This window comes from Marmota flaviventris, chromosome 9, assembly GCF_047511675.1.
Source record: "Marmota flaviventris isolate mMarFla1 chromosome 9, mMarFla1.hap1, whole genome shotgun sequence".
In the NCBI taxonomy this organism is placed as follows: domain Eukaryota; kingdom Metazoa; phylum Chordata; class Mammalia; order Rodentia; family Sciuridae; genus Marmota; species Marmota flaviventris.
The window spans coordinates 104099343-104126024 of NC_092506.1; the positions used below are offsets into that span (position 1 = coordinate 104099343).

Consider the following 26682-nt stretch of genomic DNA (forward strand, 5'->3'; position numbering starts at 1 on the left):
GAGGAGGCCGGGATGCTGCTAAACATCCTTCAGAGCTGGGGACGGCCCCACAGTCAAGAGCTGTGTGTCTGCACGTCAGCAAAACAGTGCTAAGGCTGAAAGCCCGGGCTTACGTCACAGAGCCTGTACTTAAAAAGTCAGTGGCACTAGGGAGCCCATGAGGGCTTCTGAGCAGAAGAGGGATGTGCTCTCACTTCTCTGTGCTCGCTCTGCTGGTAGCAGTGGTGGGGCTGGGAGGGGTCCTTCAGAGAGGGCAGGAGATACAGAACTGACGACACAGCGGGTGCAGGCGGTTAGGAGAAAGAGCAGAACCGGGAGTCCCATTGCAGAAGTGGAAGGTCACCCTTTCAGAGAAGCCCCTGTGGCCCTCCCCCAGGTCAGGCTATGTCTCCGTCACAGCCCCTGGTAGCTTTAACCACTGGAATAATTCCCAGGAAACTTTGTGCATCACTGCAGAGGCCGGGGGCCACATCTGTTTTGAGGACAGGCCACCACTACTGTACTCAGCCTCAGCCCACACAAAGGATCGGGGCTGACAGGAGACCCCACTCCCAGGTCCCCTACTTCAACCCTTGCCTCCTTTCTCTCTATTCCCTTTCTTTGCCCCGTCTTTCTCCCCTGACCACAAGGCTTTCAAAAACAGCTCTAGAAAACTCTTCTGACCACCATCAGAACGGGACTGTGCCCAGGACCCCAGGCCACAGGCAGGCCAACCTGGACAAACTCCAGCCAGAAGTTTCCCAGCAGTTAAGAGATGAAAAATGCCAACCCCCAAGACACACGGACCTCTGCGCTTCCTCACCCTAAGCCACCCGCCTGGGGTCAGGTGTCTTTAAGTGCATCCTGATGCCACCAGAGGAGTAAAGTCTTGAATGTTTCTAGTTGCTTAAAGCATTTTTCCTCACATAGCGGATGTCCAAAGAGCATTTGTTGGTTGATTGACTGATCTCACCCAAAGGATTAGGGGAACATTTCCCACAGTGCCACCCATGACACTGCATGGTCAGCAGAAAAGGCCCAAAGCCAAAAGAGTCAATGGGGCAGCAGCGCTGCTGGGGAGACCCTCTCTGGGTGGCCACGGGGCCTGTCCGTCCAGCAGGAAATATCTAGGGGCCTCCAAACAGCCTGTGGGGGAGGGCAGTGGAGCAGGTCACTAATCTCTCTTGGAGATTAAACACCACGATGGCTCTAAAGACCAGACCCAGCTGGGGGAGGGGGTGGCAGTGGGAGGGTCAGAGGGCGAAGCTTGGCTGGGCTGTGGTGACCCAGGTTAGGGGTGGGGGGGGCTTCTTTTCTGAGCCTGGACATAGCCTAGAAAGGTCTCCAGGGTTACAGGAGGCAGGGGAATTAAAATTGGGTAAAAAACCCCCAATGATTATTAACCAGAGTTACTAATTATTAACCAGCTTTGACTCCTGGACTTGAGGCCCTGATTCTGGCTCCCCTCACCATCATTGCTGAACTTCCCATGGGTCCTGCTTCCCTGCGCTCTTGACCATTGGCCGGGATGCTGGCCTGGCCAGGGGCTGTGACTGTCTTAGCACAGAAACCAAGCACCCCAGGGTGAGGACCCCTTCAGGGGAGTGGCAGGGCCTGCCTGGGGCCATTTCAGCGCCAGGACAGTGCTCACAAACTGCCTGCGAGGTAGGAACCCCTGGACTTCTGACTGCAGCATTTGCCTCTGTATCCTAATGTCAAAAGAGCTCAGCACCCTACCCTGCAGCGTGCTGTGGCTCGCCCTCCCCGTGCTGCAACACGCCACAGAGCCGCTGCACTGGGTCAGGCAGCACTGGTGAATGACAGGAGAGGCTGCCAGGAGATCACCCCACCTGTGGCACTGTGGTGCACCTCCTTCCACTAGTCAGCACACCCATTTCAAAGCGGCTGCGTCCACCCCCAGGAGGGCCCAGCCTACCACCAGGGTTACTAATGTGAGCTCTCAGAGAGTCCTGTCCCCCAGCCCTGCTACCCCCTGCACACACACCCCTGGCCTCTGTGCACCCTGATGCTTGGCAATATGCTCCCTCTTGCCTCCTTTCTCTCCCCATCACCAGCTTAATTCCTTAATTCCTGCTGGAGATAAGCAGATCTTTCACTGCAATTTATTGTTAATCCAAAAGAAAACAGGGGTGGGAAGGGGTGAGGGCTGGAAAGGATGGGAAGGATAGTGAGGTGCAGACAGCGACCCGCGCTGCCACTCTTAGGTCTTGGACAGCTGTGGCTGAAGGCAGGCAATCAGAGGCCAATGTTCCAGGCTGCTCAGCCCACATCTGGAGCACCAGGTTCAATTCTGTGAGCAACTCCCCTGTGACTGGGGATCTAGACACCGAAGACGGCATCTGAGACCGTGAGGTATGAGACTGGATCACATGAGCTTATGGGAGTGGGGACACTGGAGTTCAGGCAGTCCAGGTGCCTGGGGGATGTCATGTGTGGGATCAGATGTACTCAGTGCCATTCTGAGGGGCGGAAACAGGACTGATGGGCAGCAGCTTCCAAAACATAGATCTTGGTTGAGTGTAGAGGGGAATGTGGGGCAGAGAGCACTATGGGGGTTTCCACAGAGGGTGGTGAGTTCCCCACCACTTGGGACATTCGTGTTCAAGTTGGCTGATCCACCAACTGGAAGGGATGTCGTTAAGAGGTTTTAGGATGTGAAAGGGATTGCAATGCTCAGACTCTAGGATTCAGACTTGACCCATCTCTGTCTTCCTCTGCCCAGAGAGGTACCTTCAGCTGTGCACCTGCTGGGAGGCTCTTTCCTGAACTGGCCTTGGGAGGGGGACAAGCAGACTCTGCCTTGGAGGGTGAAGGACAGTACAGTGCTTGGCGTAGCCACAGCCGCGCCTGCATATCTAGGCAGGGAGGGTGACCCACAGGCCTTGGCTCTCTCTACACTGCACCCTGGGGCAGTCACAATCCTGCGCTTCCAACTCCCCTGAAGGAAGCCCAGGCGTCTTGGCTTCAGGAGCCACTGAGCTCCCCTGGTGACCCTCTGGGGATGGGGGGTGGATCTGCCTGCAAGAGCCCTGGGGCTTGAGTTCCTGGTCCACCCATGTTGACCATCCTGGTGAAGGGACCCCACAACATTCCAGGTCACACCTGCTGGGAGGGCTCTTCCTGTTTACTTCTTGTGAGCCTCTCAGGACCCCCTGCCCCCCATTCTACAGTTAAGGGAAGTCAAGTTTAGAGAAGACGAGATGCTCATTTTAAGACTGACACAGGTAAGTCTTAAAATGCTGACATGATTTGGCTCCAAAATAACCAGTGGTTTCAATTTAGAGAAGAAAAATAGTCAAACCAGTTGTTTGTGATCATACAGACAAAATAATGACCTAACTGACCTCAGCCTATTCTCTAACTGGAGGCTGAGGGCAGTGTAGACCCGGGCTCAGACGCTCATCGTCTTTGGCTGCCTCCCATCCTTTCCCCCTCCACCACACCCTGGCACCCAGGCTCTGCCCCCCACCCCAGGAGCTGGGTGAGAGCCCCAGCCCGTGAAGATGGCAATCAGTCTAGTCAGGAGCAGGCGTGCATGCCCACACCCGCGCGCACACACATCATGTGACCTCACACACACACTCTCTCTCTCTCACACACACACCATAAGCTTCCCTCATACACACACAGAGGACATAAAAACACTTGTAAAGAAACACATAAACCACACAGATTATCATTATAGAGCAAACTGTGTACACAAGTGCCAAGGGGACAGGGTAATGGAGCGATAGGAGGCGGGAGAGGGCCATCAGGGACATTTCCTAGGAAAGGTGTTTCCAAGCAGAGCTTGGGGCAGAGGAGGCCACAGACACCCTTCTCTGCTCTCTCTGCAGCAGCAGCCCCTGAGAGGTGGGCGCCAAGGACTGTCACTGCCCCCACCCCATCCTTCCTGCTTCTCTTCAGTACTGATCCTAGCCCATTATCTGACTCCTGGGACGGCAGGGAAGGGTGCTATTGCCAGGGCAGAGTCGGGAGCAGGGAACAGTGGTCTGTCACCTAAGTTCACCAACGGCCCATCCATCAATCCAGTGGAGATAATCAGAGTGCTCAGCCAGCCCAGGACACTGATGACTCTCTGGCCACATAAACATAGGGAATAAATCTGGGAAGGGGCCGGGCAGGAAGATATAGCAGGGCTGGCCACCCTCCCTGGGAAGAGAGAGGAGGCCCATCCATCATTCTGAGAGATGCAGCAATCTAGGCCAATGAGATGGAGACAGTTCAGGGGGCGGGGGAAGTGGGCAAACATAATAAAATCATCCAGTGCAGTGTGGCTGCTCTGCTCTGATCTTATTTACACTTGGGGAGATGCCTGTCCCTGCCTCTGCTCCAACTGAGACCTGGGAGCTAGTGCAGGAAGCTTCTGCTGTAGATTCAAAGCCCTACGAGGAGGTCCCGCTCCAGGGAGCAGAGAAAAGGGGCATGAAAATGGTCTGGCCCACAATCAGGGCAGCCATCTGCAGGTCTGGTCAGGGGACCCTGTGTGCTTGCTGGGCAATCCTTGGATTTTGGAGGGACTCAGGAAGGGCCTAAGCCCACCTTCCTCCTACAACTTCCAAGCACTTCCTGGGTGCAGGGTAGATTCTAGCCCCCAGCACTATCACATGTCTATGGCTGGTGTCTGGGCCACAAGGGCCATGTGGTAATTCAAGCTAACGGAGCATGGATAATCTGGAACAGCAGAGGGTCTAGGAGGAATTTCTCTTTGGCGTCGAAACAGATCAGATGACTGTTCTGCAGCCAAGTTACCTTCCTAATTAAGCAAGGGAGTCTGTGAGGCCCGAGCCCACAGGGTAACCTAGGGTCAGGGGGTGCCAGGAGGAGCTTTGGGCCTGGGTGACTGAGAGGACATCGGCATGTGTACCGTCCGAAGTTGATGCTTAGCCCTTAGTTACACATCAGGAAAGGGTTTTGGTTTTTCTGCTCCTGTGATCTCTACTAAGATGTTCTCTACCCCTGCTGTGAGGCTGAGGAGGCCTGGCCCCAAGATCAACTGCCTCTATCCCCAGCTCCCTGTCCCTGGTCTGCCTGGGGCAGAGGAAGCACCAGCCCTTTCATCCCAGGAGATCAAAGCAGCCTGCGCAGGTGAACACCCTAAATCCTCTTCTTCCCTCACTCCCAGGCAGGGGCCCCGCCCTTGCCATCATTTGAGATCTCTGGGAGAGGGAAAGAGAGACCAAAACCTTCCAGAAGCTTGGGATGGGATCTGGCATAGGATCAGCTTGCTGAGTCCTGGACCCATTCATGATGCGGGGCCAGCCTGGGACACCTGCTGGGGGCAGTTCCACAGGTTCTCTTGGGGAAGCTTCTATGCCTGGCCTAGTCTCACCACAAAATGTGGTGGGAGATGATGTCCCCAGATTCAGGGGATGAAAAAGGAACATCAAAACATTCCACTCTAGCATAGCCACACGAAAACCCCCAAGGTACAGCAGTGACCAGGGCAGGATATACCAGGGATATAACAATTGTATTTCTTTCTTTCTTCTTTTTGTACTGGGTATTAAACCCTGGGGCACTTTACCACTGAGTTACATCCCCAGCCCTTTTTATTTTTTTAAATTTTGGGATAGGGTCTTACTTATTTGCTTAGGGCCTTGCTAAGTTGCTGGCCTCAAACTTGCAATCCTCCTGCCTCAGCCTCATGAATTGCTGGGATTTGGGGTGTGTACCATCATGCTCACTACAACTGTATTTCTAATACTTCTAAGGTATCCAAAGAAAATAACAGTAACTCTTGGAATATACAGGGCTAATAGCTCCCCAGGTGCTCCAGGGAATATACAATGACAGCACCAGATTATTCCAGAGCCATCAAGGGACACAGTGTAAACATTAGGTGCTATGTGGAGGTGGTGGACAGTTCTGGAAGCAGGGGCTCATGAGTACTCCAGGCTGTCTCCTCCATCACCCAGCCTCCCGCCTGCCAGAAGATAGGTGGCTTAGTCAAGTGGTAGGATCATAGACTCTGACCTGACTTTCTGGGCCTGAGTCCTAGCTCTGCCACTTACTAGCCTTGTGACCAATCGTGAGTTACAAGACTCTTGTCTGGGCCTCATTTTCCCATCTGTAAAAATGGAGAAAACAGATATCTTCTCCATGAGTTGCTATGAAGATCAAATAAGTTATTACCTGTAAGATGTTTACAACAGGCCTGGCACCCAGGGCTCTCAATAAATTTTTTTTTTTTTTTTTTATCATCATCACCAACAGTCCTTATGAGCAACCGTCTCTCCATGTGGCATGGACTAGTGGCCCACTAGGCTAGACCCCGGGGAAACCAAGCCGCATCAGCAAGGGAACTCTCAGTACTGTGGAGAAGACAAACTTCAGGCTCAAAGAACTACCGAGCAAGGTGGAGAGTATCAGTCCACAGCGTGGCACAGCTAGGTGCTGGGGCTGTGAGTGAAGAGGTGGTCCTCAACTGGGAAGCCTGAGGACTGCAGTGGCTCCTGACCTCAGCAGTTAGTGTCTATGGGCTGGAAGGGAGAATGTGAGGGAACAGGAGGTACAATGGCACTGGGTGGGGAAGCACCAGAGTGAGCAGGGTGGGGTGCAGGGAGGGCAGTGGGAGATGAGCTAGCGGCGCAGCCATCACATGCTCCAGGGCCTATGAGTGTCCTTCTGGGGTGCAGTCATCCAAGCAGCAGTGTGGGCACACATAGTCAGGAGTCTGGCTGCCAGTAATGATGTTGCTGTCACCTCCCCTGCAGTGGGACCCGTGTGAAGTAGTAACAGGGCTGGCTTGGCTCCAAGGCACCTCCTCTACCCTGCTCTTATCCTAGCAGCTAACCGCATCTGCCCACAAGACACCAGGACCAAGATTGGGAGGGACCCGGGGGACCCGGGGCACAGCTCAGGGAGAACTCCATTCCCGGCAGCTACCTCCCCAATCCCACGTGGGGCTTGTGCTCCAGAAGAACTGCAGACAGGACCTTATGGGGTTGCTTCATGGGCCCAACATAGGCCTCTTGTCCCCTACTCTCAGATAAGGACTCTTATCTGATCACAGATTGGCTGTCCAATCTCCGCTGACTCAGCTGACGGGCATAGCAGCTCCCCTGCCAAAGTATGAACTGACCTGTGTGACCACTTGTGGGGGTCAAGTGAGCCCAGGTGTGCCCAGAAGCAGTCATTTGGGTCTAGCCTGCATTTTTTCCAAAAAGCCTGAGGCACCAAGGGAGGGGATGTGCTTCCCTTTGCTCTGGTCTTGTTTTTCAGTGACACCCACCAGGCCACTGTGGTGCTCTGGAAGCCGGGTGGTGGGAGAGAAAGAGACTGCAGAGTGGAGGCAGCGACGGGCACCAGAATCTGCTAAGAAAAAACCAATCCTGTCTCCGGTGGGTGGAATCCCAGGCCCTATCACAGTAGCCTAGGGACTCAACCCCAGGGAGGAGACGGGACCAGGAAGCTCCTGGCAAGGCTACCAGGTGGCCCCTGGTGGTGGCTGCTCTTTCAGTCCTGAGTGAAACTTCACTTATAGGTGGGAAAGAACTTCTGCCATGGGGTCTCCAAGTCCCCACCCCCTGCTTTTTGGATAGAAAGATGAGCCAAGATTCAGGCCAAGGCCACTGCAAGGATGTCCAATTCCATCTCTGCTCTAGCTGTACAGGTGTGACTGGGTATGCTGTCACCTGTCCCCAAGAGCCCTCCTCCAAGGAATGCTGCGGGCTGAGCTTCAGAGCCAGCTCCTTCTAGAGGAGGCAGACTCTTAGAACAGTCCCAGAGGTACTGCGTCCTTCTCCCCTTTAGGCCAGGGGCAGAACTAAGAGTTCCAGGGGGTAGAGAAACTTGGGACCCCAAGTTTCCAGGCTTGGGGAGCATGCATGTGGTGATTTCAGAGGAAGGGACTTCATGTAAGCTCATAGACTGAACTCAGCTGCCCAATGGGACATTCTGACGCCTATGGCCAATGGGCTATTTCCCTCTCAGGCCACGCCTGCAGCTGTGTCCCAAAGGAGCCACCAGCCAGCGGAACTAATGTCCTCTAATGAGATTCGGGCCAAAGTGGTCAGGCGGGTTTTATTGTCTGTGGCTTGGTAATGAGACTCCTCATAAACTGGGAATGAAATTGGGGTCTGTGCAGACCAGAGAAGTGGGGGTGGCCCAGGAGAGGAGTTAACTCTATCCACCAAATCTTGTCCCTCTGCCCCTCTTGGCTGTGCCATCTAGTCCATGAGTACCTGCCCTCTGCCCTGAGCCAGGCCACACCCTGCCCTGGGCCTGCCTGTACCCCGAAGCTCCACACTCACAGCTCATGGCCACGTCTCAGGCCACATCCCTGGAGTGGAGGAGGCATCCCGCACTCAGACTACCCTGGGTCCATGGCCAGCTCCAGCTGGGCCCTTCCCCAGTCTACATTCTCAACTCATCCCTTACTTTCCCAGGGAGCTGCCATGCTCTGGCTCACACTGCAGGGGACTGAAGATGGAGGTGGCAGGTGAAGTGGACGGCCATCTCATGGACACATTCAGTGAGGACACATCCAGCCTGGCTGTCCAACCCAGCTCATTTCATCTTCCTGATCTATTGGGTTTGCAGTCTCAAGTCCTGGCACCTAATTTGGCCATACTGGCATGAGATGGGCAGCAAGGTACCAAAACTAAGTCTCACTTTCCTCCTCTGTAAGGTGGAGGTCATGCTAGTAAGGCCTATATATTGGGTGGAACAGTCAGGAAGAGGATAGATGAGCTGAAAACAAACACTGTTGTCATTATAATGTTGCAGAAGGGTTCCATCTGTGATAGGGGAGGCAACAGAGGAGGAGCAGCCCCAGGAGGGACTTCGCTACCTATCTGGCTCATACCATTTCACCAGGGGGGTAGACTCCCCGAGAGAGTCTTGTTGTCTATCCTCTCCTCAAATGTGAAAGTTTGAAGGAGGCAGAGGCCAAGTCCCAGGCCCTCCCTGCCAGCCAGGATGCTGCCACAGCCAGTGCTCCAGATGGGCAATGGCACCCCAGCTGGGCTCCAGCCAGGCAGCGAGGCGGGTGCTGGGAGAGCCCTGGGCGACATGCTGCAGAGTGGAGGCTGTGTAGCACCTGCTCCCTGCACAGTCCTCGACCACCACGGGGCAGGGGCATGTAGCCAGCCAGGCCACCTGAGCTTCCCAGAGCCCTGGCTACTCCCCAGTTGCTGCACCTGGGTTATTATGTCCAAGTGGGAGAAGGGACTCACTCTCCAAGCAGCACCAGATTGGAGACAAGAGCAATGGGTGGGCAGTTGAGTGTCTCTTTCTCAAGGGAGCCATAAAGGTGATGCTACCTGACAAGCACTCAGGAGGCAAGAGCATTCAGAGGAAAGGAGTAGGGACAGAAGTCACCACCCTTTGCAAGATGCTTATCATGTGTCTGGCAACGTGCTAAGCACTTTTCATTCATCATTCCCAATCTCATTTTCACAAGTCTTGGAAATCTGTATTGACAGAAACCCATTTTACAGATGGAAAAACCAAGGCCTAAAAAGCAACTTCACTGAGGTCACTCAGCTAGCAGTCGATGGAGCTGGATTTCAACCGAGCCCAGATCGCCACCCTCCACAGTGTCACTATGCTGGGCTGCCAAGATGGGGCAACCACCAGGTGGCAGGGAGAGGACTGGGCTATCTGCTTCTCTGCTCTCCCTTGGAAACCTGAAAGGCACAATTCCCATTAAGACCCAGTGAATATACACCTATGGCCTCTCCTGAGCCCTACCCAGGATAAACCTGGGATTATCCACTGCCCTGAAAATTCTACAGTGTGCTGTCAGAATGTCTTTGAGTCCTTTTTGAGTTCCTCTTGTTGCACGGAGTTCAGTGCTCCTTGTGGAACGGGTTGAGGTTTCAGATAGGGCCTGATGTCTTTTCTCTTTGCCCGTCTCCCAGTTCCAAACAGTGAATGAGACTCCAGAGTGTAAAGAGTTAACTGGACTAAGGGGTGTTATCTCCAGCTCAGGGCATTCCCTCTGCAAGGTGATCCTGCTCAGATCTTAAGTTACTCCTGCCCCAGCCAGCACATCTGCTACCAGTTCTGCAGACCTGGTCTCTGTGGAGGGGGGCTGGCACTACGGGCAAAACATTTTCCAGCTGGCCTGGGCACAGGGTACTGGGCTCCTAGGACTATCCTCTCTCCACTCCTTGCCTCTCATTGCCACTTCCTTTCTAACAAGAGGGCTCCTACTTCCTGAGGCTCAAACCATGTTTCTAGGAAAACCTAAAATTGCCGACCTGGGCATGCAAATGGCTCTGCAGGGCTTTTTATGGAGAACTGAAGCCCTCTGTTCATGTTATTTTTTAAAAATCCAGGATTTACTATCCCCCTCCTGTGATTCTTTCCCCCAAGTACCCAAGCAGGAAGCAAAGATGCTAAATCAGGAGCTGAAAACCTATCTCCCTCTGCCAATCCCAGCCATTCAGGGACATGAGAACCCACAGGGCAGGCCAGGGTTAACCCCAGGCTCAAACACTGCTCCACTGGCCACAGAGAAAACAGAAGGCTGACAGGAGAGTCTCTCCAGGTGTTGTCAAGGTCTCAGGTGCCTCCTGCTGAGGATGCCGAGGCCTAGTCTAAAGCCAAGGGCAGAGGAGAAAAAGCAGCAGCTCCCAGGGTACCCACCCACCCAAAGGACCTGGACCCAGACCAGGCAGCTTGTCCTGGAAGGAGCTGGCCAAGGGCAAATCCTGGGTCTCCTCCCAAAGTCACCCTCGCTGACACTCTGACATAGACACAGGCATTTTCAAAGCTTAGAACCACTCACAAAATCCATCAGCACGCCATAGGAAATCAGTTCTATATGAATGTACATTTGATACTCTATGGCTCTAGTCCCATGATGACCGGCAGACATAGGTGCTCACACCTCCTCATCCTAGTCCCCAGAGAGCTGCACTTGTGACAGGGAACTACAGATCATCAACATGAACACACAAAGCCGTGAACACAACCACTCCAGACCAAAGGCAATACTCTAAAAACGTTACAGGCCAAGTTCCACAACTGGCTAACGTCCCTCTAGCCTGGCGTGCTGGCTAATGATCAAAGTTTTTTAAAAAGAAAGAAAGAAAGAAATCAGTCGAACAGGTGAATACGCAGACACCTCTCCATCTGCCCCTTCCCCAGGCCAGGAGGCATTCAATTTACCAGGTTAACCAGGAACGATACAATCAGAAAAATCGAAGATACATTCACACCTCCCTTGGGTGTTTTCTGTTTGTGCTGAACAATGAACATTAGTCAGGTGCTAAACAATGGCAGCATCATAGTCACAGCAACTGGAGGCGACCCTCTGCCCCTCCAGCCTGGCCCACTCGCTCAGCTGTCAGCACTAGGGTTTTAGCCGGCTCCAGCATAAACTCCAGCATAAACTGGGCCTGCAGGTCAGGCGGCCCAGGCTGTGGCCAAGGTGGATTCATCGTGCAAAGCCAAGTGGTGGAGAAAGGAACTGATGAACTCCTGATGTCAGCCAGCATCGGGCATCTGGGGCTACATGCTCAGGAGTCTAGGTAGAAAAGACACCTGCTAGGCCATTCAGCCAGGTCCCTGGGTCCAATGTCTCCTGATCCCTCCTGCCTGGATTAGGCCCTGATCTGATTCTGAGACACTCTCCACGGTGCTGCCTCAAAAACAGGCCTGGAGTCAGCTGTGGACACACACTGCAAGCCTTGGGCCAGCAGAATTGGTTTTGCCACAATGCCCTGCCCAGCAAGCCCGAGAACACCACTGTCTGTGAGAAATGGGGAGGAAATAACCTGACAGCTCTAACACTCAGAGTTTCAAAGTAAACCACCTCATGACAGTGAGCTGTACACAGATTGCAGAGGGGTACATGTGGCCCGACAGGTCTTCCGAGAGAGAGTGTGCATGACACCTGGGGTGTGTGTTCTCTTTCCAGACAAAAGGTGTAGGGAAGCCAATTAGGGAGGGTGTGGTGTAGATGGGACACCTGCTTCTCAGGCAGGTTCTCTGCCTCCTCCTCCTCCTCCTCCTAGGGCTCCCCATCTTTCTTTGGGCTGCAGTTCACACGCCCCACTGACCCTCTCCTCTAAGTTAACGGGAAGGAACCACAGAGTGTCAATGTCAGGAAACAAAGACAGGCTCTAGGGCTTTCACCACCCTGCCTGGTAAAGTCTGTGTTGTTGAAACAAATTTTCCTGTGTACACTCTAGTAGCTGGATTGGGAGTGTTTGTGGTCAGGTGCCATCAAACACACTAGGGGCTCCTCCCTCCCCACCCCCACAATGCTCCCTATCACAACCCAGGAGAACCCAGAAAAGAGCAGCAGATTGGCAAGTCCCCAGAGAGAAGCAGGAGCCAGCAATCAGAAAGGAGTGTGTGTGTGTGTGTGCGTGTGTGTAAGTTGGGTGGGCTGGCCACTTCTGGGCCTACTGGCCTCTATTCAAGGGTCAAACTGGGAACAACCATATCTACCTGCCTTTCACAGTGGACTCCAGAGAAAGCAAGGCACGCAGGCAGTGGATCAAGGAGCTTGGTGAGTCTGGAACTTTGGCTGCCTCGAAAGCCACCCATCCATCAGTTACAATCAATCAGAGAACACTTATTAATTGCCTGTCTCTGCTGTGGCTCCATTTTTGGCACCCCAAGCTCTCATTTGGATTTTTGGTGAAGGGAGTGTCTACCTTGAGCCAGCTGAGGGTCACCTCCCAGTCCCCCTTCCTAAGCAGGTGGAACACAGCAGGCCTCTAGCCACCGAAGATGGAATTAACCACCCTTCAACATAAAACTGGGGAGAGAGAGCAACAAAAGGAGGGGAGAATGAGGCTGATTTCATCCCCCTCCCCAAACCTTCCCGCCCTTTGTCCATCCCAGGATTAGGTTAACCCCTAGTGTGCTAGAAGCAACCAGAGCTCTGGGCAAACTCTCCCTCCTCTGGGTTGAATGTGGATGTGTGGAATCAAAGGATTCCCAGAAGCACAGATCCCTGTGATCAAGCAAGTCCTGGAGTCCAAGCTTCTGTATGTCCTGGGCTTCCCAGGCCGTCCAGTGTGAGATGTAGACCTCTTACTTCCATAAGGCCACTCTGGGGGAAGGGGGCTCAGTCATGGCCATGGGAAGTGGCAATGACACCAGTGAGCCCTGGAATTTCCCCTCTCCCCCTTAGGAGAGATGCACCCCAGGATTCAGGGGTGGGGACACCTCCTCCCCACACACCTGTTTTCACAAACTGCTCTCCCTGGCATCTGCCACCCAGCCAGATTTGTGGAGCTCCAGCAGTGAGCTGGCTGGTAGGAAAAGGGGAACAGAAATAATGAGGTCAGGCTCCTGCCTTTCAGAAGATCACTCAAACCCCAAACCCCGACAGCCAAGCTGACCCCCTCTAACAAACTGCTTGGCAACTCTGACTGGAAGATTCACTGGAAATCTCATATTCTTGCCCCAGGGGGAACAAGTCTCTGTATTCCCACCCCTCTATCCTGAAACTGCAAAGTGAGGACCATGTGCTTCAGTCAAGCTCCCCTTTGCCCCCCTCCCTCTGCTAGGGGCAGAGGTCATCATCTCAGGTTTCTTCCCAGAGGGCTACAAGGACCCTTCCCCCACCTTGACCCAAATTGGGTGTCCCACTGGGAACCCAGTAGCTTCCCCAGGGACACAAAGGGTTAAATCTAGGCAAGGGGAATCGGTCGGATTTGCCTCCTAAACGCATTTTCCAGTTCATTCCCCAGCACAATATGCCTGGGCTGGTCCCAGCCTCCGCCCCCACCTCACCCGTCAGAGTGGTCCACTGTGGGCCACCTCAGGGTCCCCGCGCTGTATTAACCCTTTGGCTGCTGGCAGCCCGCACCTCGAGGAAGGAAGGATACGCTCGGCACCCTCGTGGCCCCTCGGGAAAGTGGGTCAAGCAGCCACCTGGCTGGCACGAAGCCCGTGGCACCTCCTCCCGGGAGAACCCCTAGCATTAGAAGCGGAGTTCCAAGGCGGAGCCCAGTCCCGCGCAAGGCCGAGTTTGCGATCCCCAGCAGTTCGGGCCTCACCCTCCAGGAAAGGAACCGCAGGTGAGCGAGGAACCGCCTCTGCAGCAGGAGCTGGCTCTCCGTGCCCGCGGTGGAGCGATGTGCGGCGGGAGGGGGCCGAGAGCCTGAGACCGTCTGGCAAGGGGACGACGAAAGAAACGAAGCCCCCCTGCCATCCCCCAAACCCACAGCCCACCAGCTCCTAGACTGACGCCCTCCCCCTGGGGCTGTTGTCTCACACCCTGAGACGGTGATTACGGTGATTATTTTGCATTTATGTAACATGCAGTGTTTCCAAACTGCTTCTCGAGCTGAGAACTGGTTATTAAATAAATAGAACGCTATTACATATTATTATTTTTTGTGAAGAACTGAGCGGAGAAAGTGCTTTCTTGCTACACAGAGACGTGCATCTAACTGCTTCCCTGCAGGGCAGGCTGTTCGGCTCCTCAACCTCTCTTTCTCCGCCGCGCCACCTCCTACTTCCCCTTTTATCCAAGCCGTGACCCAACTTTTGTGGTTCCGTTCACTCCCTGCAACCCAGTAGTGCCCGCCATCCAGTTCCCAGCCCAGGGGAAGCACTGGATGGGTGGCGGGGGGGGGGGGGGGGCAGAGGTGAACGCGCTTACCTGGGAGGAAGAACGCGGTCAAGCCGAGAGCTAGTCCCCACCAGGGTCCAGCGGCGCCCGCAAGCCCCATCCGAGCCATCGGGGTCCCGGGGACCGATGAGAGGGGAGGCGAGGAGGGCGCTCCTCGTGCTCCAGAAACCAGCCCGGAAGACGAGGGCGGATCGCTGGCGGCCGGCGGGCGCTCGGAGGATCCAGGTCAGCCGCAGCCGTCGGCCGGGGCGGGGTGGGCAGGGTGGGATCCGCGCGGCCGCAATCCGGGGCCCGGGCTGCCGCCGGCTCAGAGGCTCGGCAGATGCCCGCCGCAAGTTGCACGAGTCATGCCCCCTTCGCCTCCTCGGCTCTCCTCCCCGCGCGGGTCCCCGCCCTCTTCTTCCACGCAGAGTCGGGCTGGGGCGAGGGACCCACCCCCGGCGCGCCCGGCTGCCCGGCTGCGCGGCGCGGGCTCCCGGCCCCTGGCGCGCTCACACCCTCCCGCTCGGCTCCAACTTGCAGGCGTCCATGGCCGGCCGTCCTCCGAGGATGGCGGGACGAGCCCGGGCGGCGCGGAGGGCTCGGGGCCCAGGCTGCGGGCACACGGCTCGGCGGCCAGCTGCCGGAGGGGCTCAGGCTGTGCGGCCGGCGCGAGGAGAGCGAGCCGGGTGCGCCGCGCGTCCCCGTCGCCGCTGCGCTGCCCGGTGCCGGCGATCCGCAACAATGTGGAGCTGCCTGGGCGCCGAGGCGAGCCGTGCTCGCTCCTCTCCCTCTCTTTCTCTCACTCGCCGAGCTCCAGCCTCTCACCGCTCTCCCGTGATGTCAGCCCGAGGGGGAGGGGTTAGCGTTAACCCCCTCCCGGCTCCGACGCACGCCTGGCCCCGCCGGGCCTCCGCCCGCCAGCTCGCCAGCCCGCGCCTACAGGGCCTAGGCAGAGGCCGATGGGACGACGACCGTGGGGTCCCGTTCAGGCCCCCTCGCTCAAGGAATGCCCCCTTGGTCGCCTTTCAGCCCGGGAGTGGGCCGGAGGGCGGGCTGCCCTCCCTGGTCGCTGACAAAGGGAGGTAGTGACCCCTAGCGGCCGGCGTCGGAGAGAAGCAGCTCTGCGGGGGTGGAGTTAAGATGGGGTGGCGGGGCCGCGGCGGAGGAGCGGTGCGGAAAGCACTGGATTTAGCAATGTCAAAGCTTTTATAGCCCTCTACTCCAACTCTGGACCCATTTCACAGATGAGGAAACAAAGGCCCAGTGGAAGGCTAGGCATCTCGCCCAAGCCAGAAAGAAGCAAAGCTGGAACTACACCCCGGTAGCCAGAGCTACCACTCCTCTGCAGCGCTTGGACGCTGAATGGAGAGACAGTTCTATGCGCTGCCAACCGGAAGCTACCAAAGAAGCCGGTGGTGGGCACTGGTGGGTGAGATCAGGCATTCAGGTTTCTGGCACGGTTTCTTTTATAATCGTTACTGAGTTTAGGGGTTCCTTTCCCCAAATCGAAGCACTCTCATTTTCCCCAAGGGAACGCAAATCCGTGCCTCTCTTTTGATTGATTTGCTGGATACCCGCGAAAGTGGCTCATTCAGTCAGTGTCCCCGCCAGGGTAGGGACTCTCGGGCCCCATCCCGTTCACCACCCACCACATCCGGGTGTGGTGGGCTTCCTGCCAAGACGAATGCACCCTTCAGAGCCCTTGGCAGCCCGAAGCCTGCCCTTTCTCCCTTTCCTCTAGACCTCTTGTCCCTATCCCTGATTGGGGGAGGCAGACAGACAGGGTTTCCCACTAAAGAGAGTCCTGACCAGACAATGCTCCCTTTGCCCTTTGCCCAGCTTCCAAGGCTGCAGGAGCAGAGCCAAACAGCCTGTTTCTGATAATAAGTAAATTATCTATCCTGAGTGTAGGAGGAACAGGAGAGGCAAGCAGGGCACCACTTTCCTCTTCTGGGGAACTGGCCCAGGAGTATCTCCTGAAGTAGTCACACTGGGGACTCACATGGACACTCGCTTGCTTGGATTCTTGCTCACTTGCTGTACCTTTTACATTTAACACGTAATTTTTTTTTTTTTTTTTTTACCAAAACACTGTGCCAGGCTTGGGGATATACAGAAGTGGTCATTGTAATGCCCTTGCCCCAAGGAAGCCCACTCTAGCAGGGGGAAGCCAGATGCAGAAACAGATGATAGGAAGAAACATATATGGTGTGGTGTGGTTTGGTGGGTCCTGGGGAAAGTAACCAGTTTAGCCTGGGCAGTTTAGCAAAAGCTTAGTGGAAAGGGGCAGAGTGAGTCATCTATCAAAGCTGAGCCTGGCTGGGGAAGGCAGTCAGGAGACCAGATTTAAGGTAGGGGGTCAGCACAAGGAAAGGAATGAAGGTGAGCAACAGGGGAGGTGGTTGGGGCCCTCAAATGGTTGGTCTTAACCTGAGCCTAATCTCCAGGAAAGAACAGGCCTGGTGCTCTGTGAACCATGCCAAGTAGCCACCAGCAAGATTTTAAGCTTGGGAATGCCCCTCTCAAATGTAGTTTATGATAGCTGGTTCTGCAGCTGGGACTCTCCCATCTGGCTGTCAAGTGTTCTAAGGGCCAGGGCTGAATTGGATTCCTTGCTGAATTGGATTCATACTCTGTGCCTGGCATGGTGGAAGCTGAATGGATGGATGGGTTCAAGGGGACAATTCCAGATGCACCAACATCTGCCAGTTCCCTGCTCTTGTTCTCTTACCCTCCCCAACTTGGCATGAGAATTCTTGGATGCTCTGCTTTTAAATGGGCTTCAAGAGTGTGTGTCTTTAGGGGAGGGGCATGAATGCCTGAGGATGGGTTGGTTGGAGAAGATGGTGGCAGATAAATGAGATCATATGATTTTACATTCATCGTCTTTAAAGAAGCAGAGAGGCTGCTGGAAGAGGTGATATTTGACTGGGGCCTTGAAGAATGGATCAGGTTTGGACCAAGGGAGGCAGAAGAGGGAATTTCATGTATGAGGCAGAGTTTGAAAAGAAGGTAGAGGTGCATAGAGGTGGAAGAGGTTCTGTTAGTGTGGGAACAGCAAGTGTTCCCATTTGTTTTCATCCTGGGGATATGTAGGAGAAAGGGACAGATGGGTGCAGCCAGATTATGAAAGGTCTGGAAGGTTTCCTTCTTGGTGGGAAGAAGCATAAGACAAAATATCAGGTGAGCGGGCTCAGGTACCTCGTAAAGCCTAGGAGCCATTTTTGCTCCTTCCTTCTTCTTCAGCTGTCACATTCCAACTCAAAAGCAAACCCCGTTAATTCTGTGTCCAATCTGTCTGATATATCTAATGACATTGCTCCACTTCTGCTGTCACTCTCGTGCCTGCATTCATGATTTCCAGGTAGCCCTTACAGTACCCTCGGACCAGTATGGCCTGTACACACTGAGGGGAGAGGATAACATGTATGGATCAAGTGCATGACACTGTACAACTAGGTCGCCTGATTTGAATTCCTAAACACCAGCTCTGACCCTTAGTAGCTGTGCGTCTGCAGGCAAGTGATTTAATTTCTATGTGCTCAACATTTCTCAACTGTAACATAGGGGGAAATAATAGCACCTACTTTATGGAGTTGTTGTGAGGATTAAATAAGTTAAACATATTAAGTACTTGGAACAATACCTGGTGTATAGGGAAAATGGCTTAAGTGCTAGGCATTGTTATTACTATAATCTGTCTCCCCACATACAATTTTGCTCCATTCTGCTAGAGGAATGAATATACATACACACACACCTATGTGTGTGTGTGTGTGTGTAGAAAACTTTTTTTGTTGAAATAATTTGGGATTTACAAAAGAATCACAAAGATGGTTCAGAGTTTCTATATTCCCTTCATCCAGCTTCCTCAAATGTTAGCATCTTATATAATTATGGTACATTTATCAGAACTAAGAAGTCAGCATTAGTATAATGCTATTAACTAAACTATAGAATTTATTTGGATTTTTTCAGGTTTTCCACTAATGTCTATTTTCTATTCTAGGAGCCAATCTAGGATACCATATTGCATTTAGCAGCGGATTATCTTCTAATGCAAATGATCAGGTTGATTCCTAAGAACCCTTCCCTAGCCTGCCTGACTCTGAGGCTGGTGTCAAGTCCTCAACAGGGAGTATGGGGCTCCTGGTTGCTTCTGCAGCCTCATCTTTCCCCTCTCCTGGCTCTAAGTAGAAACTATTGGGCTTTCCTGAAGCTCTAGCCACCAAACATGTCTCCTCTGCACCCAAGCTGTTCCATCTGCACCAACACTCTTCCCCTGCCTTTTGGTCAGCTACTTTTTCTTTAGGGCTCAGTTTACATTTGTCACTTCCTCGTGGTGTCCCAGGCACATTCCCTCCTGTTTTCTCCCATGGCTCCTGTTGCATTCTTGTAACTGCTTCAGTAATTGTTTATAATGCTTGATTCACTTCCAATAGGCTGTCAGTTTCTGCTGGACAGGGACCACGTTAGTTTTGCTCTCTTCTCCCCCTAGCATCTTGAACATGCCTGGTATCTGGTAAGCACTTAATGAGAATGTGCTGATTGATTCCTTCACATCCTGTGCCACTTTCTGCCAATCACTTCCCCTGCCTGGGCCTCAGTGTTCTCATGTGCAGACTGAGGAAGTTAGTGTGTTCAATGGTTTTCAAATTATTCTTTGAGAACCCTAGGATTTCTTGGGCTTTCCTCATTCCCTTACCACTGCTTCAGTAGGAGCCCTGTTTAAAGAGCATGATATTCTTGTGCACTGGGGTTGGACTTCTGAAAAGGAAACTTCTTAATGGATTTGAAGATTCTGCTGCTTAAAAAAAGTTGAAAACTCTTGATGGATTATTGTGTTATGTATTACATATAGATATGTGATTTAACCACTCCATGATATATATGCACATTTCTTTTTGTAGGCCATGGAGAGCCATTATTGGGATCTGTCGGATCTGTGCTTTCAGGAGATGAATCTGGCAACGATGTGGGTAGGATGGACACATGACGATTGGTCAGTGAAAGTGGAGGCGACCTGGGAGAATGGGTTGTCATAGAAGCCAGTGACAGAAGGATTCAATGGAGAAGGTTGCCAATGGCATGCGATACTGCAGAAAGCAGGCAGGGACAGAAGGATTTTTGTTTGTTTGGTTTGTTTGGGGTACTGGAGATTGAACCCAGGGGCACTGTATCACGGAACTATATCCTCAGTCCTCTTTATTTGTTTGTTTTTTCTTTTGTGGAAGAGTCTTGCTACATTGCTCATGCTGTCCTCAAACTTGTGATTCCCTTCCTCTACCTCCTGAGTTGCTGGGATTCCAGGCATGTCACCAAGCTCTGCCAGAAGAGGTCTTTGGAAACAGTGGCAAAAACACCAGTGACCTTTGAGAGAATGATATTGGCGGCCAAGCAAGGACAGAATCCAGATCAAAGGGGGGAGAAGCAGCAAGTGGAAGCAGAAGCAGCAGGTGTCCTTCTTTCTTTTGAGAAGCTTGGTGGTGGACAGAGGGACGAGCTGATCAGAAGCCTGGAGGGTTAGTGAGACAGGCCCAGGAGCCTTTTTGATGGGGAATCAAATGCTGCTGAGCATTTGGGAGTCAGACAGAAAGAGCCGGTAGACAGTGAGGGATTGGAGAAGCAGGTATCTGAAGTGAAAGGGGTCGTTTATGGAGCAAGCCCTGGACAGGGGTGGATGGTGGGTGAGAGGGGAGGAGAGCGCAACCTTGGGAAGACAGGTATTTTTCTGGAGGGAAGACAAAGAGAGTAGCGCAGGTGGAAAGTGGGGGAAATTAATAAGGTCATGGTAGCGAAGTGGAAGCTGAAGTTGCCTGCAGAGAGAGGTTGGAAGGTGACTTCTTATTTCACAAGTGGGAAGGCCGAAAGGAGTGGCAGGGCGTGTGACTAGTGATCTTCAGCACCTGTAGGGGGACAGGAGCCGCTGTCTGTGGATCTTCCTAGGAGAATCAGGGCCTGTGGCATCTGTTTTGGGGAGTAGATTTCAAGTTAGTCTAGGGACGACTGTGGGGATCCAAGCTGACCGGCCATGGAATGAACTTCTAGTCACTCTCAGATTGAGGCTGCTGGGTCATTTATCAGCCATGCTGTTGATGGGATCTTTGCTGTGGCATGGAGACGGATGAGATGAGTTCCACATGCCCTCCTGTCTCTGAGACTGGGTGACTGCTGGAATGACAATCCACTCAAAGCACAGGCTGCTGGGCTCACCTTTCCCACACCCCAGAGCTGCAGTCAGCTAAGCTAGGAGAGCAGACAGATCAGTCCAAGAGACAGGCCATCCCAAGGACACTTTCCCCAGCCCCTCCCTCGGCCTGGAGACGTTTTCAGACAAGCACTGTTGGGCTTGGAAAAGGCCCAAAGTCAATACAATAATGACTTCCCCTCCCGGCCATATCCCAGGCCCCTCTGTGTCATTCAGTAATTGGCTAATAAAGCTCACTTTGATGTGAGGAAACTCTATGAAGAAATCCCCAAGATTCCCCAACCCCCTGGAAAGTGTTGATAGCAGAAGGTATGTTGGAATGGTATGCCGAATGGAGGTCACCCCTTCCTGTGTCCCCAGTCCTCAATCCAAGGTCAGTTGAGGCTGAGGGCAAGAGGAAAGGAAAGGAAGAAGAGAAGGGATCCCTCAGAGAAAGTGTGGCCAGAACTTGAGTCAACCCCAGAGACAGCCTGCATAGGTACCCCTTTCCCTAAGCTGACAGGCCAACCTTGCCCCAGGCAGTGCTCCTGGGGGTAGTGGGGTAACCACAGCCCCTAATTACTGTTATCATCACAGTGGTAGCTGTGGTGATTATGATGGTGCCTCTGTATCCCACAGTGCTTAGCAACATTTAATTATTGTTATTCCTACCGAGATCACTGCAGAGCCTCTCTATTGCCATGGCTGCCATTCTCTTGGGGATGGATCAGCTAAATGCAGCTGCACCCCACCGCCAGGTCCAATGATCTAGTGTGTCAAAGTGGTACCAAGATGGCTAACAGGCAGCCAGTCTCTCCCCCGTGGGCTGCAGTGTCCCAGGGATCTCCAAGGCTGTTGGGGCAATATGGAAAGGCCCTAGTCCCATCTTGAACATCCATTTCTCCAGAAAAAAACTGAGTTCAGAAGGGGAGTTAGTATTGTCCCTGTTTCTATTCCAAGGGCTAAGCAGGGAGACCAGACAGAGATCAGCCCGAGAGACAGGCCATCCCAAGGACACTTTCCCTACAGTCCTGTGAACCACCACATCCAGAATCCTAGGGAAGATTGCAGGTGAGTGGAGGCAGGTTTCCTGCTTTGGGACTGGAATACTTGAAAAGAAGCTTCCACTGAGGCTGTGCATGGACCTAGGAGCTTAGATCATGAGGATGGGAAGCCACTTGCAGAGCTTCATCCTGGAATACTTCTGATGGAGAAGAATAAAGAATAAATTTAAAAAAAAAAAGAGGACTTTGAGAAAGGAAGAGGACACTTGGCTTCCTGCCCTGTCTTCCCTTATATTTTGGTATAGGTGTCATGGTTGGGTTGACTGTCAGGATGGATTACTTTGGAGGAATGAGTATTTTTCTTTTTGAGAGCGATATGGAAGTAAAGAAATGGAACTTGTTTTAAAGGAAGAGCAGAACTCCTTGGTCAGTTCAAAAGCAGCCAAGAAAACGCACAGGGGACACTTGTCCTGGGTGTGGAGCCGAGGCTGGGACTGTGGAGCTGCGGGTCTTAGCCTCAGTGGGCTGCAGCCCTTTCCAGGAAGCAGCTGATGAAAACTATGTCCATCTGCCCTGAGAACCACACTTCCGCTCAAGGAGAGTGTTTCACGGTGACCTGTGGAAGACCAGCTGGGGCCCTGAGCTGAGAATCCCTGCTGAAGAAGGCGTCCTTTGGAGAGGAGGCAGCCCTGAGCCCAGCATCCCTGTGATCTGGGCTAATGAGGGATGTTAGTGACATAGAGAATTCTGGATAAGGAAAATCCAAGTCAGGTTTCTATAATGTGAAGTGAAAAGGACAAGTATAATACACATGCTGCATTACAATTCCATAAAAATAGGCATCTATGAAGAGGAAAATGGGGCAGTGACCTGGAAAAATGAAAAAAATTTGTGAATGAAGATTTTCCATTTTAATTTTATTTAAAAATTTACTTTAATATTATCACAAAGTTACTTTAATAATAGATTTAACTTTTCCCTATATTATGTAAAGAGCTTTTCCTGCAGAAATGAGCTTCTGAATTATATTTGATTTAGGTTAATATTAATGCCCTGTACTCCTTGAGCACGTTCTTCTGGGGAGAGTTACTCCCGGAGGGTGGTGAGTGGCCTGGGGGGTGACATCCAAAGGGTAGGCAGAGCCCATGAAGGTAACTGAATTTTGAGGAGCTGAATTTTGTGTTTTGTTCAGGAGGCAGCTGAGCAGAGGGACATGATGATCTGCGAGTTGGGAGTACTAGGCTGAAGTCCTGAATCTGCCAACTGTGAAACCCGGGACAAGAAGGGTGACCAAGGACATGGGACTTTTGTGCTAAAGCTAGGAAAGCCCTGGTGAGCCAGGATAATTTGTTAGTGAGTTATTTGAACTCTTCAAGTCAGTGTCTTAGACTTGTGGAATGGTGCTGATGGCTCTCAGGATCTTGGTAAAAGTGCTCTGTAAATTTGTTATCTTCACACCTATTGGGGGTGGTGATTATTTGAGGGGTGGGATGGAGGAAGGGATGGGGGTAGGGGACTTCTCCTCAGCCTAGAGCAGACTTTAAACAATAATTCATTCATGGGGGTTGGGGAATCCCCAGAAACACACACACACACACAGAAATATTATGGACCAACTATGACCAGATACTATGCTAGGCCTAGTATAAAGTATTTAGGATAAAGCCCTAAACAACTGAGACTTGTTCCCCTCCTTCCTGGTACCAAAGTCCACTAGGATAAGCAAGGATCAATGAGGAAGTGGGACGGCAGGGAAATCTAGAGCCTGTGGGAATGTCAGGTGTGCAGGGACCTTTCCCTAGTTAAAAGGGTCAGGAAGGATTGGGAAGTGTAACTTCAGAGGTGAATAGAGCCCAGAGGGGTACTATTGTGAGAAGGAAAGGAAACCAGGAGGCCCAAAGACTGGGCATGTCATCAGCCTTGTGTGGTGGAGGTGGCATGAATTCCTAGGACAAGGGGAGCCAGGGTGGGGCTGGAGAAAAGCAGGACTCTTTCACCCCCATCCACTCAGCAGCCGCCATGCTTACTATGCTAAGATGGTGATCCAGGGCTGGGCAACTATTATCCTTTTGATCCCAGGTCCTCTGGACCTGATGGTGCTGTCTCTGTCCTGCCCTGAAGGCCCCTGAACCTAGCCTATCTGCAGAGCGCCCCTGCAACTCCAAATCTGCTGTTTCAATCTGTACATTCCCCTGGCAGGGGCCCTGCCTCTGGGCACAGACCATGGCTCCAGAGAACAGAGTGGCGCCCCTCCCAAGCTTGCTGCTGTCACCACAATGTGTCTGTGTGGGTTTGATGGCTGCGTGGCAATGGCACTCAGGGTTTGCTGGGGGCTCACGGAGCCCAAGCAGCTGATAAATAATGAACAATTATAGTAATCGGCCCTGGAATAGGGAGGCAGGTGTGCACACACATGCTTGTGCACACATATTTAGATTCACTGACATTTATGCCCATACTTTTGTTGAAACTCTGGCAAGCACATGGAGACACTTCCTGCCACTTGGAAGAGATGAAGAGACATTACATATTCATTACATCAGAGACACGCCCCTTCTAGCATGGACACACACATGTAGCAAATGCCATCTACACGACCTGCACACCTATGCTGGCCCACACCTCCTCATAAACACATCATGGGGATTAAAAAAAAGCACCAAATCAAGTGTTTAGCTCAATGCCTGGTACATGGACTGTTGCATTATATTTTAGTGTAATATTATTATATATGACTACATGAAAGCTCTTTAATGTGTGTCCTTATGCTGGTAAACCCATAGCCACATACATTGAACCACATGTGCTTTTAAAAGTAGGTGCAAACACAAGAACTCCACCCTTCCACAAAACTGGCGCATACACTCCCATGTAACACAAACAAGCTCACCCTCAGACCTGCAGGTTGCCATAATTTGCTCTTCCATTCGCACCTACACACAATCACAACAGCAATAATAATCTTAGCCAAACCAGGTTGGGTGATTGCTTTATATTTTTCCAAGGCCTTTCAGGCCTATAATCTCATTTGATCCTCGCAGCAGCCCTGTGGCGTAGGTGGGTGGAGCAGGCATTATTACCCCAGGCTTATGGCTAAAGAACCAGAAGCCAGAGATGTGAAGCGCGCCATCTGGGATGGGAGGCAGCCTGGAACCCAGATCCGACTTCATGGTAGTGAGCTTCCCATGGCCTTCAGATACCAATCTGACAAGCTCTAGCCCTCCCTATGAAGCAGGGCAGGGGTCTGCTAGATTCTTGATTCCTGGTCAAAACCTTTTCCAGAGTCAATCCTAGTAGAGGAGTGGGAATTGGAGGCTGATAAAGGGAAACCACCATCATTAGAAATCCCATAAACTCTCATTTACAACTCCCTGTTAGATGAAAGGAGCAATTGAATGTGTTGGAGGGAAAAGCAACTACTGATTTCCTTTAGGACAACCAGCCTCTGACAGTTGATCCTGGGAGGGCCCCCGGGAGGTCTGGGGGGAGTTGCCCTGTCCCATTTGGGCTCTCCCCAATTCTGTGCACTTCCTCTCCCCTTTGTCCAGGCTGGCCTAAGGGTCCTTAAGCTCGGGTTCCAGGGGAAGGGAGGAGAAAAGAACAAAGAAGGAGAGTCCTGTTCTCAGAGTCCCCCTCTCCTCCCACATTGCAGCCAGGGCTTTCTTCTTCATGGAGTCCCAAGCCCGCAGCACAGAATGGGCACCCTGACTCCACCAGGGCTGGGGTAGGAACGAGGAGTCACCTTATATCTGGCCTGCCATGTCTTCTGAGGCCAGACCCATAGATCTGACAACTTTGAAAAGTGGCGAGGGCAGCCCCCTTCAAAGGCCTGTGCCCTGTCCTGGGGGAGCAGCCTGACAGTGAACGGCAGTGAGGGTGATCGTCCCTCCTTTTGCTGATGCTTCCCTCTGGTTTCATCATTACTGTGGGCCTTAGTTTTTACATCTGCAAAATGGGGAGAGTAGACCAAATTTGCTGCGTGGCTGTGAGGAGACGAGATGAGGTGAGGCATGCACAGCCCACAGCACAGTGTCTGTCACACTGCTGGGCCCCACAGGGGCAGGCTCCATCCCCTGCCCTGGCAGCTTCCTGGGGAACGCCTCTACTATCAAGGCTGGAAGGGTAGCCTGGCAAGAGGGCGTCCCCAGCCTCCTGGGTGTGCCGGTTCTGGCTGGGAGGGAGGAGGGAGGGGCAGGGAGGGGACATCTGTTTGACACTCTTGTCAGCATCCGTTACCTGGTGTGTATTTTCCCAGGAGCTGATTACATTACAGCATGTGTTGATAAACATTTGGAGTTGGAGCAGGGAGGAAGCTGAGCGGAATGCTAAGCGGCTGGGGTTTGGTCAGAGACACTGAGAAGGGGCGGGCTGGGCGGGAAAAGGGGACAAGGGCCCCCATCCAGAGGCTTCTCAATCTGCCTGGCCCCTTTCTGTTTCTGATCTCTCTCCTTCCCTACGTCCTGGCCCTCAACTGTGCGTCTAGACTTGGCCCCAGAGGCCACCTGTAGTAGCAGAAGAGGTATGGCATTTGCACCTCAGGCAGCAGGGGTCCCAATGGTAGCTCTGGAGTAATGATTGAGCCAGGAGACATCCACCATGCCGGCCGTGGAGAACTGAGTGCTCAGTAAGTGTTGGCTCTTCCTCATCCCCAGTTGGCCCGCAGGAAGATGGCCACCCTCGCCTTGATGGTGCCCCAGATTTAGGCAGCCCTTTCTTGTTTCCTTGGTTGGGACTGCAGAGGCAGCCCAGGGCAGTGCCGAGCACACTCAGGCAGCAGCTGGAGCTAGGTAATTGTGTGGTTATGTGCCTGATTCTTTCTCCCTAGTCGATGAACTCCCCCAGGACAGGGTGGTATCTCTCTGGTCATGATGGAATGTTCAGGGCCTGGCACTGGCAGGAATGAGTGACTGTCATCCATCTGGTTTGTCTGGAGCCGAATGGTCAAGGTAACCTATTTTAGG

The 26682-nt window shown here is 52.8% G+C and overlaps 1 protein-coding gene across 1 annotated transcript in view; it reads right to left on the reverse strand.

Annotated features, from left to right (window-relative positions):
* Nectin1 (nectin cell adhesion molecule 1) overlaps positions 1–14731 on the reverse strand; it is a 61801-nt gene extending 47070 nt beyond the window's left edge. Inside the window, exon 1 of the mRNA XM_027930736.3 lies at positions 14579–14731. Coding sequence (XP_027786537.2) covers positions 14579–14657 — 79 coding nt within the window. The 5' untranslated portion in view covers positions 14658–14731. The remainder of the gene's footprint in view (positions 1–14578) is intronic.
* Positions 14732–26682: the final 11951 nt, after the last annotated feature.